This window comes from Apium graveolens, chromosome 9 (genome assembly GCF_009905375.1).
Source record: "Apium graveolens cultivar Ventura chromosome 9, ASM990537v1, whole genome shotgun sequence".
In the NCBI taxonomy this organism is placed as follows: Eukaryota; Viridiplantae; Streptophyta; class Magnoliopsida; order Apiales; family Apiaceae; genus Apium; species Apium graveolens.
The window spans coordinates 4147392-4167361 of record NC_133655.1 but is presented as its reverse complement, the minus strand read 5'-3'; the positions used below and the strand labels follow the sequence as shown (position 1 = coordinate 4167361).

Genomic DNA, 19970 nt, shown 5'->3' with positions numbered 1-19970 from the left:
AAAAACTTTTCACAATTCTTATTAAATGCCATCAGATTTTAAATAATTTTTTAGAATCCAAATATCCCGAAATTTTGAAAATCCATTTTTTAAAAAAAAATTCAATTAGATAAATCCCGCAAACTTTTTTTTTTTTAATTTACCTCATAAAAAAACTAAAGTGACAAAGCCTTTTGGACAGGGGAGAATAGAGAAATTATCCACTTGCGTTTTTTAAGAGGGCCATGTTTTGGGCCCTGTTGGGCTTTTGATCTAATGTCTTAAACCCTAGACCCGGCCTGCTTAAACCTCCAAACACAAATTTTCAAATCCCTAAAACATACATACATAATCTGTATCTATATCTCTGCTACATCTTTTTCAAATTCAACAAAGACATCGACTCTGTGCTTGTGTATCTATCTATTTATCAGTTTATGCATTTTAATTTTGTTGAAATTTTTGTGTGTGTATTTTACAGATGAGGCTAAAGAGGCAAAAACGACACCGCAGGACTGTGAGATTTTTCACAGCTTGTTTTGGATTTAGAGACCCTTTTAAGGTTCTTTGTGATGGGACTTTTATTCATCATTGTGTAGCTCATGATATTAGTCCTTTTGATACTGTTCTCGCTAATCTTCTTGGTGCTGAAGTTAAGATTTTTACTACTAGGTTTGTTTTTTTACTGTTTTGAGATGATGGGGTGGTTTAAATTTGATTCTTAGAGATACCCTTTTGGTGGTTTTTGATTTTGATTGTTTATTGTTTTTGGGTTGGTAAGATGTGTTCTTGCAGAATTGGGGAGGCTTGGTGGTGCTTATAGTGGTACTCTTAGCGTAGCTCGGAATATTATGCCTGCGAGGTTAGAGCTGTTATTTTTTTATATTGGGAAAATGTTAAGATTTTGTATAAATGTTTTTTGTTGGTTTTATGATTTGATGATGAGGTTTGTTTTAGGTGTGACCATGATAAGAGAAAGAGTGCAGTGGATTGCATTACGGAACTTATTGGCGAAAACAATGCAGAGCACTTCTTTGTTGCTACGCAGGATGCTGATTTTCGGAAGAACTTACAGGAGGTCTGTGCATTTTTATTTATCTAAATGAAATGTAAAGCGATAATGTGACATGTGAAACATGGATAGAATCTTGGAAAATTGATGATTGAAGCCTGTGATGGTTTTTTTGAAAAGGTTTTCTTGTTAATTGGTATCTCAGTTCACACTTTTTAGACTTTTATAATTTTTTCTTTAAGCGGACGACGCCATAAATCTAATTGCAGAAGTGTCTTTCTTTAGAGTAGGATTAGCTTTTGCAAGTTAAGAGTACAAGGGCAGTCAAGCCTTTTGGTTTTGGCAACTGTTTTGGTCTGCCTAATATTTTCTTTTATTTAAAAAAATATATAAAACATTTTTAATGTCCAGTAATATAGCTGCAATTTTGTTTATATAATCATGTTAAATGATCATTGGCTTCATGTTGTGTTTTCCTATTGGTTAATGGTATGACTCTTGGGTCTTTACTTGAATGCAAGGGAGTATTCAGGGTAGCAGTACCCACCCGTATTTCTTCTCTTTCCTGGTGTTCCTCTATCCCATTCAGTCATACCAATTATACTAAGCATTCATATCACCTCTTGCGGAAACAATAATCTTTACCTTCCAAGAACATGACAATGCTACAAACTTGTTATTTTGCTGTGGTTCCTTTGTAGTACAATGTACCTTACAGTTTTCTATATTATTATCTCTCTGAAGGGTAATATAGTGCTTAACTATTATCTGTTATCTTGTTCAGTCTGCATACCGTGTCAAATTAATTTGAATGTTTTCTGATTGCAGATACCTGGTGTGCCACTAATTTTTGGCCTGCGAAATGCCCTACTCCTTGATCCGTTGTCAAAATCTCAACGCGATTTTGCAAAATCTGCTGAAGAGGAACGGTTGCATTTAACTGACTTGGAGTTGAAAATGTTAAACATGAAAAAGTATAGCGGACCAGTTATTAAAGCAGCAGATTCCCCTGATATGCCGGAAGGCGTGGAACAGAAATTTCTGGGGTCCAAAACCCTTAAGTTACCTGGCGAGAAAAAGAAAACAGATTTAAAGGATAAAGTCCAGTTTAAGAGAAAAAAAGCTAAGGTTACGTCCTGCTACCAAATCTTGCCTCACTCTGATTTTACTCCTTTATTCTTTGTCCTGAAGTTCGGTTGTTGCTTACTCTGGTCATAGTCCTTTTTCATATATATGAAAAACCCACTATTATCTAAAATTTGGAATAACCTCCTAATGTGACACTTCACTTGTGTTATACCTCGAGCTGTCTGGTGTGTTGACAGACACACCAAAAGAGTGAACATACTTGGTGATCAGTATTCTTGGGGATTTACATCTGTGTAGCTAGCTTTGCGGAGTGCTAGCTAATAGCTCCACAATTTGATTTTTTTTTTCTTTTGTGTCCTTTTCTTCTCTATGATGACTTTTCTGATTATTCCTTCCTTGTACTTGCCAGGGTCCCAACCCACTATCATGTAAGAAAAAGAAGACTCAAGGGAACCAGAATAATGCTCCAAAAAAGGTGAGTGTTTATGTATTAATGAAGCACATGTATCATAAATTTCGCTGCTCGTTAGTGATTATATAGAGACTAAATGATAGTTCAACCTTTATTGTACATACTGTATTACGATTCGAAAGATTACTTGTAAATTTCTGTATCACTGCGGACATGCAGGAAAGTAAGGATGCTGAACAAACAGTGAGAAGCAGGAGTCGGAAAAGAAAAAGATCCCGTAAGAGCAAAACTGCGGAGTCAACTGTTAGTCAATAGGCATAGGTTAATGGCACAGAATCGATGAAGACTGTTATTGGCATGAGGGCCCAAGTCAAATTTTTGTAAGGCACCACAGCACAATTGTATCATTAGTGAACGGAAGGAAGTTACCTTTGAAACGGGGTCCCAACTTTTGGTAGCGGGGGGACCGGATGTTTTAATGGCTGAGCTACTTAATTCCTGTAAGATGCAAAAAAGTTTAATCTGCTTAGATAAGGAGCCACGGCCATATTTACGAGATAGTAGCCAAAAGTGTGGTTTTAATTTGTTTTCATTGCAGTTTTTGTAATGGCACGACCTATTAGTTCAGTGGTGAATACTGAACAATTTGCCAATTATCTTGATTTGAATTTATTTGCAACCTATATTTTCTTTTGACACATTATTTGCAACTTAGATCCTGTGCAGAATTGTCAATTTGACCTGTAAAGCTGCTTACTGCATGATCTCTGGGTGCTTCTATGTAATTCTGTCACTAATTCTACTTGTGTGAGCCTAGGCGATGAGGTGAGGCGCACTGAGGTACTAGGGTTCCTCGGAGCCTAAGCGATGAGGTGAGGCGCGCACCTCATCAAAGTGGAGCGCATTTATCAAAAAACTTGGTTATATATTATAGAACTATGCAAAGTCCAAAGACTACAAACAACTATATGAAACTTTTAAAAAAACATAATTTAAACTTTAGTTTTATAAGGAAAGTGGTTACTAATAATCAGATAAGACGGAAACCCGATTCAAAATCTGAAATTTTGAAATTTTGGATTTACTGAATCGGTTATTTTAAACTTGAATTTGGGTATGGACTTGGTATTAGACCCAAAATTTTTTTGGATTTGCATTTTTTAAGAGGTCATGATCTTTGTGAAAACAACTTTTATAATCTAGAAACTCAATCTCTCCATATCCTACCAGAAAAGTTTAGTTTGATTTACTTCAATATAATGTTTTTGTTACAGGGGAGTATGCCCATTTTTTATCTTTGGAAAATAATAAAAAAAAAATGAGCCTTCCTCTGTCTATAAATAGCACTTGTTATGATCATAATACTTCGATGCAACTTAGAGGCTCTTGTAAGATATTCAGAATTTTTATTCAGGTGTATTCAGATAGAAATGCACTCACAATTAGTTTCATTTGCTCTTCTTGCTATCCTCTTTGTAAGTAGAAAGAATTCCCTAGCTTCCTAATCTTAAATTTCGAATACTCCCTCCGTCCTTTTCATTTGTTATCGTTTGCGAGGGAGTGTTCGGCACACATTTTAAGATGAATATGAAGTATAGTTTTATAATTTTTTTAAAAAAAATCTTTTTCTGAATAAAAATTGAAGGTTTAAATCTTTTATACATAAAAAGAATTTTTTTAAATACACTTGAGAACTATACTTTCCATATCTTAAAATGCATGTTGAACACTCTCACAAAAACAAAAACGTTAACAAATGAAAAGGACGGAGAGAGTAGTTTTTATCAAATTGGGAGTTATTTGTTTCTTTCTCATAAACCTTCTTATTTTAATTCCTATGCAGATTGCAAGCACTGCATATGCAATGCCTGCTCCAGAACAGTATGATCATGTCACGAAAGGCGAGACGTGGAAGAATCAAAACCTTACCGACGCAAGAAATTCTGGTTCCGACAAGAAAATGAAGAGTGGTACAAAGGATGAACTTGTTGAGGATGATCTGCATCTTCCTGTAGATTTTGACGATCCTCTTTTATAGGGAAAGAAGACAGTAACTAGTGAGGAATTCGAGACATTCCCGGATTTTCCCATCTATGATGAGCCTCTTCTGAAGGGTAAGAAGACAGTTGGTGATGAACCTAAACCATAAACAGATATTACTAATCATCGGTAAGAAGATAGTAGCTCTTGAGATGCTATAGAATGTTCATAATTAGCTGTTAATCACTTAATAACGACATTGCGCAGGAGTAACATATAGCAGGTGATATGATGAGTTGATCTCAAGAACTTGATAAGTAAACAACAGAACACAAGTTTACTCGTGCAACAACATGAAGGATATTGTGACTTGAACAGAAACTCCACAAAGATGACTAGCTGAAACACACCACAAAAACATTACAGATTTAAAGAAATTGCGATTACTGGATTTCGCAGTTCAAGGAATCTCACTGTATCATTATGGACTAGTCGGTGTATTCTGGATTATAGTAGTTTCAGCGGTTTAGATTGTGCAAGTTGATGGAAGAGTGCCACACACTATTAAATTCAATTTTTTTGACACGATCATTCCCCAAATACGGGGACGATGATGGGAAAATATATTCAGCATGAGATACATGTTACCTTTTGCAATCAAAGATAACATCTCAGCTTTTGGTGCATTGTACAAATTATACAATTAAGTCTACGGGTTTCCCCACTAAATGATCTCCATATGATTTCAAAGACATACACATACAGATGAAGCAGTATAAACCCGCCAAAATACTCCTGGCCAAACTGATACAGATTACACAAACTGATAAAGAATCATAAGCAAACTTGTCTGTAGTTCTTTGACAGATTTTCGATTGCCAAAAAGTGTATCAGCACTCGCATCCAGTAGATCTCTGCTGACTGCTGCTTCCAACATCGATGGTATCTGGCAAGTATCTAAAAGTCGAAAGGAAATAAAAAATGTCACGCCATGTCCGTAACCCTATGTTAACAATACAGAATAGCAAGTCTAATGTAACAACTATGTCAGGGAATCAAATCAAAGTGAGTAAGGAGAGGATATTTTCAAAAATAACTACGTGCACAAGCACTTTAAAAAATTCATTCTTCAGTGAACTTGTCAATGGAACTCCCTCCATACTTTCATACTTGACATTTAACTATTCGCCATACCTTTATAGATAACATAATATTTAACTACTGTTTAACACAAGGTACAACAAGATATCATCAAGATGATACATGGAATACGGAAGATGGGCGTTAACACAACTTACATTTCCTCTTCTTCTCCGCTCTTCAGTGCATTCTTTGCTATACACTGGAATGCTTCTTCCACGTTGATGCCCTCCTTAGCAGAGGTCTCGAAGTATGGAATATTACCCTTCAAGGCACACCACGCCCTCGCTTTTTTCTCAGAAACCTGGAACAGACCAGGACAAGTGAAAACAGAAGAAAATACATTCAATAATCAATCAATTTATTTTGTGGAAAAAAATAGAATTCAAGACACCCATACCACTCTGCTATTTCCGCCATCTACATCTGTCTTGTTGCCCAGAACAACAAATGGAAAATTTTCTGGATCAGAAGGACTTGCCTGCAAGAAAAAAAAACTGGACCATCATGTCATATCCTATATACTTCATTTGACATATAGTTAATGGGTGTTTATTAATTTAATGATAACGTTATTCCAATTTCCAAAGAAATGGATTAAGGTTTTTTAGGAAATACAAAGGGTAAGAGAAATGTGCCTGAATAAGAAATTCTTCCCTCCAATTATTTAAATTGTCAAATGACTTCATCACGTTAACATCATATACAAGAACGCAACAATCAGCACCACGATAGAAAGCAACACCAAGACTCTGAAAGCGTTCCTGTCCAGCAGTATCCCAAATCTGCCAAATAAGAAAATAGCTCAAGCATTCAATCTTACTTCACAATAAAAACGCCCCGTAAGGCCATAACAGAACACAAACTAAGATCAGATTGCCTACATAGATAGTTTAACGCAACCTTCAGGAAAATGGCAAACTAAAAAAAATCACTCCGTTTTATTGCACGAAACTATCGCGATTTTAGAATATAGCTTCTAGGCAAATATTCTTTTTCCAAAAAAAATTTATGTTTATTTGTTTGGGTATGATTATAAAAAATGAGTGGGACAACAATTTGGCAACACAAATGGAGCCAACTGTTTGCAAACTTTATTCCTCCAATGCTACCATTTCCCGCTCCAAGATACGACTTGAATTAGCAGAAAGACAGAGCAGAGAAAATGAGTGAATCTGTTTTGTATGTGAGAGTAAGAGAGACGGAGAAAGTGACAGACGATGCAGGTTTCCGGCAAGGGGCTGTGGTATCGGCAAGGGATTGTGAATTGTCTTAGGAACGAAAAGTAGGAAAACCGGTGGGCAGCATTGATGGCTTCCGGCAAGGAAGCAATGCCAGTGGAATTGAGTACTGAGACAGCTTACTGAATGATGAACAGGGATTGTTAAAATGAAAGAAGAGGATTGGGAGTCTAAAAGTTTTGTATCGTTTTGACGATTTGAAAGAAAATTTATTGTCCCTTGTATCATAACATTCTCAAAATATTTTTTCTTAAACCAAACAAACATCAGAAAATTGAGAAAATATTCAGCAAGAAAATGAAGCCAGTGTAGAAAATTAAGTAATAGAAGAAATGTTGAACAAGATAATCTGTCCTCCCAGTCATATGCATTAATGTAAAAAAGCAGCATCCAATTCCAATACCTATCACAAATATTTTTTGAAATAGCCAAAACTTACAGTAATCAATTGTGAAAGGATAACAGATGAACAAAATATTGATCTAGCAGTGGTTTCTATTTAAACTGTTAATGTTCAAACAAACTCTCAATCAACTGAAACTGTCTAGGGGCATACCTATGATTAAACTACATGGTTGACAAATTCATAGTCAGAGCTACATTCTCTGTCAGAGTATGTGCTCTTCTCTCACAACGCCACACTCGGACTGCTAAAAAAACTTAATCTCAAAGACTAGTAAAAGAAAAACAATTCAAGGTCTTGTCAACAAAACTAGACTCTTAATAATCAGTTCTCTCACCAATATTTAAACAATTCGATATCTAAAATAATAGTACAATTAAGAGTTCTTTCCGGAGAACTTTGGCTGTAAACGAACCGAGTCGACTCAATAAGCTTAACGAACATATTTTTTGTTCGAACTCGAGCTCGATTTTTTAACGAGTCGAGTCAAGTCGAGTTAAACAAGTTGAGTCAAGTCGAGTCTGACGACCAACTCGGTTCGTTTACATCCCTACGGAGAAGTAACAAACTCAAGAATTAATACAATAACCCAAATGACAAACCTGAAGAGTGAAGAGCCTATCCTCAAACTGAATCTCCTTGGTCAAGAAATCAGCTCCAATAGTAGCCTTATACTGAGTACTAAACTTCTTATTTACATATCTAAAATAAAAATTGTTCAAGGCAAGCTTCATAACTATAAGACAGTATTGCATATTAATTTCATCCTAAATATCACACACTCCCCGTAATAATTAAACAAGCTCAAGATGAGATAACTTCAATATATTAACGATAAAATTAAAGGCAGACTAAAAAATGACAGCACCTAATTCATGTCATCATAAATACATCACAATCACATATTCAAACCTAACCACCAAACAAATCCCAATTTCGTATTACTAACATATTTAAATGAATAAATGATAAGATTGAGACAAAAATATAAAGTTGAAGTTGCAGGTAAGGATACTGATTCATCAACGAGGTCTTCCCAACCCTGCAATTACATTGAAAAATCACACAAATTCAATTGAATTAAAGAGATGATCATCAGTTGCTCTAAATAGATCAATTTAAACTATTAAGTAAACAACCAGCTACTGTATTCAGTGTGCGTGAGAGAGGGGGGGTAGAGAGAGATGGGAGGGGGAGAGAGAGATAGAGAAAGAGAGATGGAAGGTGGAGAGAGAGAGTGACGGATGGGAGAGGGATAGAAAGGGGAGGAGAGAGAGAGAGATGGGAGAGGGAGGGAGAGAGAGAGAGAGGGAGAGAGAGAGAGATGAGAGAGAGAGAGATGGGAGAGAGGAGAGAGAGATGGGCGAGAGAGAGAGAGATGGGAGGGAGGGAGGGAGGAAGAGAGAGAGAGAGAGAGAGAGAGAGAGAGAGAGGATCGTTACCCGCTATCGCCGAGAATGATGACCTTCAGAAGCGTACGTCTACGGGAAGGCATGATGATGATGATTGTGTAAATTAACACAGAGTATCTGGATGGATCTACAAGCTTTTTCACCTCAATTCAATTGCCCACAGTTCTTTATTTTGGGTCTATGTATGTATGTAATGGTTATATCAACAGCGTTAACTGGACCGGATGTATATGATTTTAAGACGGAATAAAGACGGACATTTTTTTTTATTTTTTTTATTTTTGGTTTTGGAATTTGTGTTTGTCTACATTTATTTTCGCTTTTCAGTGCAAGGATCTCTCTGGAACACTGGTTTGTACAAGTCAATTAACGATTGACTTTCGATTTCCTTTTGCACACATTCCGCGTAATAAAAATTATTATTTTTACTTTTTTAAAAATGAAAGTTTAAGTTATATATTTTTATTCAGAAAAAAAATTAAAAATTACTCCCTCCGTCCTTTCCAATTATTATTGTTTCTAAGAAAGTGTTCAACACGTATTTTAAGATGAATAAATATTATAGTTCAATAAACTTTTTTTATAAAAATTCTTTTTATGAGTCAAAGTTTAAACATTCTAGTTTTATACAGAATTTTTTAAAAAAAAGTTATAGTACCGTACTTTTTATTTACCTTAACATGTGTGTCGCACAAAACTTTTTTGAAAACGATAACAAATTGGAGGGACTGATATAGAATTATTTTAACTATGCGGTCAAAATATTTCGAAATGTGTGCAGAAAAGTCCATTTGATAATAACTTGCCACTTTTTAAAAAATTGCGTATATTAAGAATTTTAATATTAGTGATAAAATTATATCAGTCTTCATATTTATTGTCGTGACTACAATAAATACACATTATTTATGATACAATAAAGTTAGTTTTGAAAATATAAACTATTAATACAATAATTGTATTTGGTCTTGGAAATATAAACTGAATTTTATAATTTGAATATAAACATTGGAATTATAAGTGGACAATTATCTTGAAACATTTTTTTTTCAAAAGTGGACAGTTATTTTAAATCGGAGAGAGTATTTTTGTGAAAATTAATTAAAAATAATATATTAATAAAATTTAGTTAAATTTTTTAGAGTCTTACTCTTATTTATTATTTATTGTATTACTTTTATTTATACGTGCAGTAAAACAACATTAAAAATAGGGATCGTAACATGTCGAGTTTAGAGTATTATAAAATCTAAATTCAAATGTTTTTCACGTTATCCAAATTCAAATCCGTCAATTTTCGAATCATTTTTTTCGGATATCCAAGTTTATAACAAATGTAATTAAGTTTAATATCAATAGTATATGCAAACATAATTAATTACATTTTTACGATAACTAAAATTAGAAATTTTAAATAAATAAGTATTTAAACGTAAATATTGCATGAAATGAGGTGGTGATAAAAATCTAAGATACGCTAATAAAATAATATTTAGTAATCATCCACAAATAAAATTTGTTGGTAAATATAAAAGAATTTATATTTTAAATAATAAAATTTGAGATCGAGAAAGAGAAAGAGAGTTATAATTCAGTAGATAAGTATTGATTATTAATCTAGTACTACTCAAATAATAAAATTAAATATGTAAATTATATGTCTATCTAAATAATTATATATATTGAAATATGTAAACATTTATCAAATTTTTGTCTGGATTGAATTTCGAGTTTCTAATCATTATCGGTTTGTTACCATTGAAATCCAAATTTTGGGTTCGGTAAATTCAAAAATATGAATTTTTGATCCGTGGAACTGGATTAGTTTGCCATTAATTTACCATCTCTGGTTGAGAATGATAAAATTAAAAGAAAGTATACCTGAAAATTTGTTCATTAAATTGCATTGTTCCTGAAGAGTGAAGAAGGACAACTTTTATACCATGCTAATGCATTATGATTTTTACTTCTGGCTGTTCAAAGAAGAGCACCATGTGATCTGACTGCCTACTAGACTACTACCATTTGACTCGAGATTGTTTGTAGCAAACTTTATACTCAATTCAAATACTGATGCTCCCTACATCTACTACCATTTGACTAGAGATTGTTTGTAGCAAACTTTAAACTCGAATTCAAATGCAGATGATCCCTACATGTACTACCATTTGACTCGAGATTGTTTGTAGCAAACTTTAAACTCGAATTCAAATGCAGATGCTCCCTAGATGAACCATCTAAAATAATGTTGCCTATGTATAGCAGAAAGACCATAAAGGTCTTGTGAATTCAGCATCCAAAAAACAGACTTCTTGGATTTCCATTACATGCTCAGCCCTTTGGTAAATTTCCAGGACCCAATATTTCTGTTTGTAATGAAGAATAGTTCCCTAGTAAAAACTAGATAATTTAGGTCTATGCAGTTGGTGTTCTCCTGATATTTAGGTCTGCACTTCTGTATTTCTGGCATTTTTACATGCAAAATGACTCTAATGCAGATTTAAGGAAATACGACAGCTTACTGACTCTAATGCAGACCATTTAATCGATTGGATTACTCGAAGGCAAATATTCTTAAGATTGTTCTCTGCATTTCATTCTATTAGTGATGATTAGTAATTGTTATCGACAAGAGATGAAATTAGTCACACTCTGTCTGGCGATTTAGGAACTAAATCTGTTATTCTGTTATATCCGACCATTAATCAGCAAGGCCAGTTCTGCAAACAGCACAAGTCTGGGGGAAAAGAGAGAGTGGGGTGAGTATTGTTGAAGAGTATAAGATCATGTTGGAGCCTTTCTCTACTACCTTAAGGTTTTCGATGAGTTGGTTACTTACGATTGAGGGGAAGTGTTGAAGAGTATAAGATCGTGTTGGGGTCTTCCTCTACTACCTTAAGGTTTTAGTGTGACCGGTTACTTAACAAGTATAAATTAAAATGCATTCACAATAATGTCAAGAGACTCTTAAGAAATCCGATTTGCTAAAAATATGAATAGAAGGTTGAGACATGCATTGGTTTACTAAAATTGGAATTTACAAAAATTGAGTCGCTTAATTGTAGCTTTCGGTTTCTGTGTGAGAAATTATTACAATGCATCATTTTTTTTCTCTCCTTTCTTTGAGAGTATTCCCTGCCCTTCTCCTACAGGTACCCCCTCAACATTTCTCATTGTCTCTCTCTGTCCTATTTTATTCTCTCTTCCTACCTGACATAGACATCACGTTGCTTCGATGTTAGTTAAATTTGACCATCGGAAAATATGAGGGAAGATGATGATTGAAGCTAACATATTTAATACATGCTGAAGGACATGGCTAGATTGATAAAATGTGATGTGTGCCTGTTTTGTTTGAAAATAATTTGTTTTTTGATCAGTTGATTTTGTGTTATGAATTAGCAGCAGCAGGGGTCATTATTTGGAGGAGTGGCAGGGTCTGCTGAAACGTTTCACATAGATCATAGTCTCGTTTTACTTGGATCATAGTCAGGAAATTTGCCAACAAAAATGGCCTCAGATTCTGACTCGTCGTCTTCCAACAAAAATAATAACAATGGAGGCAATGATAATAGCAACAACAACGGAAGCAGCAGCAGCAACAACAACAATAGCAACAACAACAATAATAACAATAATGGCGGGAACAATAACAGTGGAAATAACAACAATGGGGGCAATAATAAGTCACCTCCTCCACCGCCACCTCCACCCCCACCACCTTCTCCGTCTGGCAGAAAAACATACAATCCACCGCCACCACATTCAAAAGAGAACCATTCAAAAGAGTCCCATTCAAAAGCTCTTTCACCCCCACATCATCATAAGTCAAAAGCATCAGGTGGAATGGACAATAATACTACTAGGAAAGCAATCATGGGAGGAGTTGTTGGAGGGGCAGCATTGTTGCTTCTATTTACCATAGCATGCATCTGTTGTTGTTGCAGAAAGAAGAAGAGACGGGCTCATGATATTGATTACTTCCCAGAACCTCGAAGAAACAAAAGTAATACTTATGAGATCCTGATGCATTTCAATTCTCTTCATCTCATTGACAGACAGAATAGTTAATTTAAAATTTTAGTAATTATCTTGATAGTAACTCTACATATCCAGAGTATACCATGATGCTCCTTCAATATGGTTCTTCAATCTTTTTACTTAATCAAATGTTACGACATCATTCTAGTGCTTTTCTTCTTCTGATGTTGTCATATGTTCGATGTCTATTGGTTCATCTTTATATGATAGTCTTTGAAATGTTTACTGCAACATGTTGCCGAACACATGATCTTATACTCTTTAACAAGTTGATCCCCACTTTTTGATTTCTGGGGTCTTGTTTACTCTGTGCAACTTATAGTTTATTTGTTGAATTGCCTGTTAGGGTTTTTCTTATCGTTAAGAAACGTTTATCACTGAATCCAAGCCACTTTCTAAGACAGGCTTTTTCGAGTAGTGGTTGTGCATTATGCTTGTTGCCTTTCATTTTATCCATCTAATTACATTTTCACTAATATATGCATAGGTAATGCCTACTACAACAGTGGACCAACTTCATATGGGATAAATCCTCAATCTTCTGAACATCATCTTAAGATGCCTCAGAGTAGTGTAGTTAGTTCTGAATACGGATGGGCAGTTCCACCACCGCCACCACCTATGGGACACAGTAGTGACATGAGCTCCTCTGCTTTCTCTGGTCCACAGCATCCTCCCATGCCACCTCCCCACCCAGCATTAGCCCTTGGATTCAACAAGAGCACGTTCACGTACGATGAATTAGCTGCTGCTACCGGAGGATTTGCACAGTCTAAGATGTTGGGACAGGGTGGTTTTGGATTTGTTCATAAAGGAGTATTACCAAATGGCAAGGAGATTGCTGTGAAAAGTCTCAAACTAAATAGTGGCCAAGGGGAACGTGAATTCCAAGCTGAGGTGGAGATTATTAGTCGTGTCCATCATCGACACCTTGTATCTTTGGTTGGTTATTGTATTGCAGGCTCTCAGAGGTTGCTGGTTTATGAATTTGTTCCCAATCAAACCCTTGAGCACCACCTGCATGGTACACTTTTTCTGTCAAACTTAAATCATAATCTGATACATAGATCTAGATACTAGTATTCCATTTTGTTGTAATGTATTGATTATATAAAAATTTAATCATGAGAACTTTGTCAAATATGCAGGTAAAGATGTTCCAGTCATGGCCTGGTCTACAAGAATGCGAATTGCTATGGGATCAGCCAAAGGCTTCGCATACCTTCACGAAGATTGTTAGTGATAAATATTCCACTATACATTTAGAGAAGATGGTGCTAATCTTTTCGTTATTAATGGTTAATTGTTTGTCATTTACAGGCCATCCTCGCATTATTCATAGAGACATTAAAACTGCAAATATTCTACTTGATGAACATTACGAAGCCAAGGTATTCTGTTGTACAAAAATCCTAATTTGATCATCATACTCTTTAAGTAGTTGATGAGGCTAAAATGCACCTTTTACAGGTAGCAGATTTTGGCCTGGCTAAGCTTTCCAATGAAAACTATACTCATGTGTCTACGCGTATCATGGGAACATTTGGGTAAGTATGTGCCACAATTGTGATCTTTTTACATGATCTGCAAGTACAAGCTTGCGCTTTCTACCTAGATAGAAGTATCGATAAAAAAAATTATGTAATGATGCAGATACCTGGCGCCTGAGTATGCATCAAGTGGCAAGCTAACTGAGAAATCTGATGTTTATTCATATGGTGTTATGCTCTTGGAACTGATAAGTGGAAAGCGCCCTGTGGATATGGACGATGATGAGAATGATACCTTGATTGACTGGGTAAGAATCACCTTAGTGACCAGTAATTGTTTCAGATGATGAAGGAGATACCGCTAGACCAAGAGATCACTGATAATTATTGAATAGTTGACATTTAAGTATAAAGATGTGTTTTGTCTCAAACATGTTCAAACAAACTACAAAATAAGAAGCCTTAAATTGGAATATGAATGACTGTGCCATCTAAACTTGTCGTGTCTGTACATGTATTGGTAATTGTTTGATGAATGCTGTTATGGATGTACAGGCTAGGCCTATTCTAATGCGTGCAGTGGAAGGTGGAGATTATAATGACCTCGTGGATCCTCGCCTTCTGGACAACTATGATGCTGATGAGATGCTACGCATGGTGGCGTGTGCTGCTGCATGCATCAGACATTCTGCCAGAAGACGTCCAAAGATGAGCCAGGTATGAAATTTCAAGGACAGTTCTGTTTGATTCTTGAAAGCGATTCTTTAAGGTGGTAGAGGAAGGCCCGAACAGGATCTTATACTCTTTAACAATTAGTTTCAGATTTTTTTCTATTGTCTAATAGTTTGAATAAATGAAACAGATTGTTCGTGCATTAGAAGGCGACGTGTCGTTGGAGGACCTGCATGAAGGAGTGAGAATTGGCGGTCCACTGACAGGTTCAAACGCCAGCTCTGATTACGAGGGCTCATACAGCGTTGACATGAAGAAATTCAGAAAGGCAGGAGGAAGCCATGAATACTCTAGCAGTGACTATGGACCTTCTAGTGGCGAGTCACAAGAGATGCGTCCAAACCGGACCAGGATGGGCCTCTGAGTCACTTCAGAAATCCTAAAATAGTGCAGCTGGCGAAAGATTGGCCTTTTGAAGAAGTGTTCTTCACCTGATATACACATGAGGAGTACTAGTGCAGCAAAGATCATACGATCGTCCCAACGAGCACACTCTCATCCGTACACTTAGTATAGATGTGCTCGAGCTAAACAGACGAAGGTGAAGGCATCTATGATCTATCTGCGCTGGTGAATTTGGAACATTGATCACAAGTGGACTCAAAATTCGTTGGAATTTATGCTAATCTATGTGAATTTGTATAATGATTCTTTAATATTAACTATTTTATGTGTTCTTTTAAGTAGCTAATATGTTTTGGAGTAATGTTTTGCAATCTGAACCTGCAGAAAGATAGAGAGAATTAGGATGACTTTATGTTATTATGATATAGTTTCTTCTTCTAGTCAGTGATCTAAGTTCATGTTGCATTTCACAACCCAGAATTACTTTTAATGCTCTTATGTATTCAATCAAACTTGCGATGAAGTGTTCAACGCGACACATACTACAAAAAATTGGAGTCTAGTGATCGGACTCCCCTGATTAGTAGTCTCTGTTAACAACTAGAAAAACGTCTAGTTAACATCGGTTTCAGTATAACCTATCGGGTTTTTTTGGAACTGCTGTAAAAGGGGTGATGTCTATTCCTGTTTTTCTCGTTGTGGTTCTCGAGTGTATGCTTCAACTGTCAGATCATTAAACTTTGCAGGGAAGACTACAGAGTACTGCAGAGTACGTCTTTCTTTAGACAAAAATCACGTTACTCATAATCATCAAAGCGCATGTCAGAGCCATACACTAACTCTAACCTACCTGCAATTTTCTCCTTCACATCCAGCAAGACCTCGTCTTCCATATTCCCATTGTGATAGAAGGGAAAACACCTGTTGTCACCAAATTGAGGGAATGCTGTCACTCTGACAACCGACCCGTCAGCATCAAATGCAAGAAGTCCACTTTCATTACCAAAAACAGAACACATAAATTTGTCTGCAAACGTGTTCTTGTCAAAAGGAGGATGCATCAACCATGGCACGGGTGCTTTGATGTGCGTAGAAAACTTCTCATCACAGAGGATGTGGATCACTTCAAACTCGTCATCAGTACCCTTCATCTCTAAATACCTTGCTTTCAGCTCCCTCAATGTATTAGTGGTTACCCATTTGTCAGTCTCATAAGTCTCATATAAGACTATGATTTTCCTTCCAACAAAGTGGGAAAATCGAATCTGGGACCCAATACTTCGTGTGAATACTGCGTCTAGTTCCCATAACATCTCCGGCTTCACTTTCTTTGCCCTTTCAAGCTCTAAATTGACAGCACTGAGTAAGGTGAATGGGTACGCTGGAGAACCATACGTCGACAATATGTGAGTGCCCAGCGGTTCAAAAAATTCTCCATGAGGACCGATGATCACCAGCCTTGCATCTGGCCTCGGCCAGTCCAGACCTTGGGGATATTGAAAGAGTCTCTGCAACTTCTTAATACAATTTGTGTCTTCAAATGGAAGCGCCAGCCAAGGCATTGTCTTAAGTTCATGCAAGAAGGAATCTTCATCTATAAGGGAACAAGTTTCCTCATGCTCACACCATCCATGTGCATAAATGAGAACAATCTCAAACTTTTCCATTTTTTGGGACAACTCGTAATAAACCATCTCCAGCTTCCTAGTGGTTCTTAGTCCATCTAGACATGGACAAAAATATAAACCTACCACCTTATCATCAAGATTATGAAGAGGTACCTGCGGAATGAAGTACAACAATAACGGAAAGCATATATAAGAAAGTGCAAACAAAAAGGAAGATTATGTTGGGTTTTGCTAAGCAGACCTAACTCCACATTAGTACGATATTATCCGCTTTGGGCCGATCCCGCACGGATTTGGTTTTGGGCACATCCCAAAAGACCTCATACTCATAGAGTTATCTGACTGGTTATATTCTAGCAAACTGCCCCTCTCACAAACGATGTGGGACAACTCCTAATAAGATTAATTAATGCAAAATGTTGTTGAAATTTACAACATGGTGTCATAGAATTGTATACCTGATTTCCTTTGTTGTTGATGAGATAATCACGGTCAGGAGAGGACAAGAGTTTTTCAACAGAACGAGGCTGAGTTCGTAATAGACTATCTTCAGACTCGAGGAATTTTATTCTTTCATTGGTAAAAGGATAGGCAGCAGCTCCGTAGCTAATAAGCAAAGGGGTGGCATGAGACTGCAAAACCACACCTGAGGGGTCAATGATAAATGAGAGAGGGCCGATATGCCTGGCATCGCGGATACCAAACATTCTTTCAAGGCGTCGAATGGACTTTTGATCTGACAAGGGGATGGCAGGGCATGGCGGCATCAAAGAAAATATATGTCCAAGAATTTGACGAGTTTCAGAAGGAATGGCAAGATTATTTCTAAGTGCAACAAAGACTATCTGAAAATCGCCTTTGGGGTGTAGCTTAATGTACATATCCTTGAGGGTTGCTACTGGTGCCTTCCAACTCCAAGTAAAATCATAATTGTCTAAATGCATAAAATGTAGAAGAATAAACTTACCTGCAAGATCCTTGGCCTTGACCTTGACCTAAAAAAGAGAGAAAAATATAGGTAAGGCATAGACCAAAATTTAATAAATAGTTATAGAACTATGAATTGCAAAAGATGACTCGATAATATTACATAGGCATAACCCGACATGATATATGTAGATTAAGAATAGTACATATTTAGTTTGGGACGATATATGCTTATTCTGCAATGAGTTTCAGGAAGAACAAATTTCTGCAGAATTTGCCAATTTTTTTGACTAGAATTCAAAATTTACAAGTTGAAAAAAGCATAGATCAAGTTAATTAGTTTATATGCATATGGTATTTTTTTAGTTTGGTAAGGACTGCACATCAGTAGATGTAGTAAAAAAACGCAGACAGGTTTTATGATAAGAGATACAGACATACCAGTTTGTTAGTATTTTGGCTGTTGCAAGTGATGAGATAATCCCTGTATTCGGTGAAAAGAAGGTGTAATAAATTAACCGTATCACCGATTCCAATAACAGTTTCCTTTCCCTCAATTTCCTCTCGGAAACACTTACCCGCCTTGTTTGTTAATGATTTAACCTCCTGATCATCAAAAAGAAGGTGTGATAAATTATCGGTATAACCAATTTGAATATTGGTTTTCTTTGCATCCGTACACTCAGACAGGTTTTATGATAAGAGATACAGACATACCAGTTTGTTAGTATTTTGGCTGTTGCAAGTGATGAGATAATCCCTGTATTCGGTGAAAAGAAGGTGTAATAAATTAACCGTATCACCGATTCCAATAACAGTTTCCTTTCCCTCAATTTCCTCTCGGAAACACTTACCCGCCTTGTTTGTTAATGATTTAACCTCCTGATCATCAAAAAGAAGGTGTGATAAATTATCGGTATAACCAATTTGAATATTGGTTTTCTTTGCATCCGTACACTCACCCTCGTCGTTCTTTAATAATTTATCCTCGTCGTCGTCAAAAAGGTGCGATAAATTAGTTTTCTTTGCATCCGTACACTCACCCACATCGTTCTTTAATAATTTATCCTTGTCGTCGTCAAAAAGAAGGTGCGATAAATTAACCGTATCACTAGTTTGGATAATGCTCTCCTTTGCCTCTTCATGGTTTCTCTTCCTCTTGTTTGATAATTTATCCTCCTCCTCCAAATCGTTCTTCCTCTTCCTTTTCAATGATAATTTATTTTCCTCAACATAAACATAATTTATATTCTTCCTGTTCTTCTTCTTATTCGATAGGATCCTGTCCGCGAAATCGTTCCTCTTCCTCTTTAATGATTTATTAGGTGTCCAGTTAATCTTCCTCTTGTTAAACAATGATTGGATCACCCGACCCAATTCGTTCTTCCTCTTTGATAACTCTCGTTTACGCATCCAAGTTCTTGCTAGCATCTCCCTCTTGCCCATCGTCTCGTGATTTTGAATTAAATAGTTAGATAATAGGGTTGGGCTTGAATTACTTAAGTTGGGCCAGTAAAGTTATTTTTATATTTGTTAACGAGCAGCTCGGTTACGCCTCAATCTCGGCTCGGCCTCGTATTAATTCGCAAATAAATTCGAGTTTGGCTCGTGGTTAACGAGCTTGAGTTCGAACATAGGTTTCTGTTCAATAAAGAAGCTCGGCTAAACTCGGTTTGTTAGAGAAAAAATAAAACTCGGCTCGGTTCGATCAAAAATCAGCTCGACTCGGTTCGTGAACAGCCCTAGCTGTGTGAATAAGTGAAACAACTCTGCAGATGGAGATGAAGAAGCAGATTGTTTTGATAGTGATTGAGAAACTTAGGCTAACATCAATTGACAATTATGACATGTAGGTAATTAATATTTGACCGAGTCACTTGGTAGTGAGAGCGAGTGAGCAGACCAGTACACCTGATTATAACAATCAACAATACCACAAGTAGCGTGTTATTTAAACTGTTCTGATACACAATACTGAGTCTAAATTACGAAATTTGAATCAAATAAAGTTTTAAAACTCAAAATTTTGATTCACATAATCCATACCGCAACCGAATATCTGATTTTACAACCCTAAATTAAATATTCTCTGTAGCTTCTCCTCAAATAATGTACACAGGGGAGATGGAGAGATCAAAG

General features: G+C 36.1%; 4 protein-coding genes across 5 annotated transcripts; 2 read left to right on the top strand and 2 right to left on the bottom strand.

Moving 5' to 3' along the window:
• The first annotated feature begins 303 nt into the window (after positions 1 to 303).
• LOC141687350 (uncharacterized) lies at positions 304 to 3190 on the top strand. 2 transcript variants are annotated; one of them, XM_074492591.1, is made up of 6 exons: positions 304 to 651; positions 761 to 841; positions 937 to 1057; positions 1820 to 2119; positions 2490 to 2555; positions 2712 to 3190. In XM_074492591.1, exons 1-6 carry the CDS (start codon positions 461 to 463, stop codon positions 2805 to 2807), a joined length of 855 nt encoding a protein of 284 aa, XP_074348692.1. In that variant the 5' UTR covers positions 304 to 460; the 3' UTR covers positions 2808 to 3190. The 2 variants fall into 2 exon arrangements, with proteins under 2 accessions (XP_074348692.1, XP_074348693.1); XM_074492592.1 differs by having other exon boundaries at positions 311 to 651; positions 775 to 841.
• Positions 3191 to 5214: 2024 nt separating this feature from the next.
• LOC141684158 (ras-related protein Rab7) lies at positions 5215 to 8880 on the bottom strand. Its single transcript, XM_074488994.1, has 7 exons — positions 8699 to 8880; positions 8272 to 8298; positions 7859 to 7958; positions 6251 to 6397; positions 6013 to 6093; positions 5771 to 5916; positions 5215 to 5429 (listed from the first exon to the last, which is right to left on the bottom strand). The coding sequence occupies exons 1-7, from the start codon at positions 8749 to 8751 to the stop codon at positions 5363 to 5365; spliced, it is 621 nt and encodes a 206-aa protein (XP_074345095.1). The 5' UTR covers positions 8752 to 8880; the 3' UTR covers positions 5215 to 5362.
• Positions 8881 to 11792: 2912 nt separating this feature from the next.
• Positions 11793 to 15623, top strand: LOC141684610 (putative proline-rich receptor-like protein kinase PERK6). The gene is made up of 9 exons (XM_074489665.1): positions 11793 to 11820; positions 12074 to 12674; positions 13197 to 13733; positions 13858 to 13944; positions 14030 to 14100; positions 14180 to 14256; positions 14363 to 14507; positions 14755 to 14916; positions 15062 to 15623. Exons 2-9 carry the CDS (start codon positions 12179 to 12181, stop codon positions 15293 to 15295), a joined length of 1809 nt encoding a protein of 602 aa, XP_074345766.1. The 5' UTR covers positions 11793 to 11820; positions 12074 to 12178; the 3' UTR covers positions 15296 to 15623.
• Positions 15624 to 15774: 151 nt separating this feature from the next.
• LOC141684871 (putative nucleoredoxin 1-2) lies at positions 15775 to 19277 on the bottom strand. The gene is made up of 4 exons (XM_074490009.1): positions 18549 to 19277; positions 18273 to 18437; positions 17363 to 17899; positions 15775 to 17057 (listed from the first exon to the last, which is right to left on the bottom strand). The coding sequence occupies exons 1-4, from the start codon at positions 19275 to 19277 to the stop codon at positions 16074 to 16076; spliced, it is 2415 nt and encodes an 804-aa protein (XP_074346110.1). The 3' UTR covers positions 15775 to 16073.
• Positions 19278 to 19970: the final 693 nt, after the last annotated feature.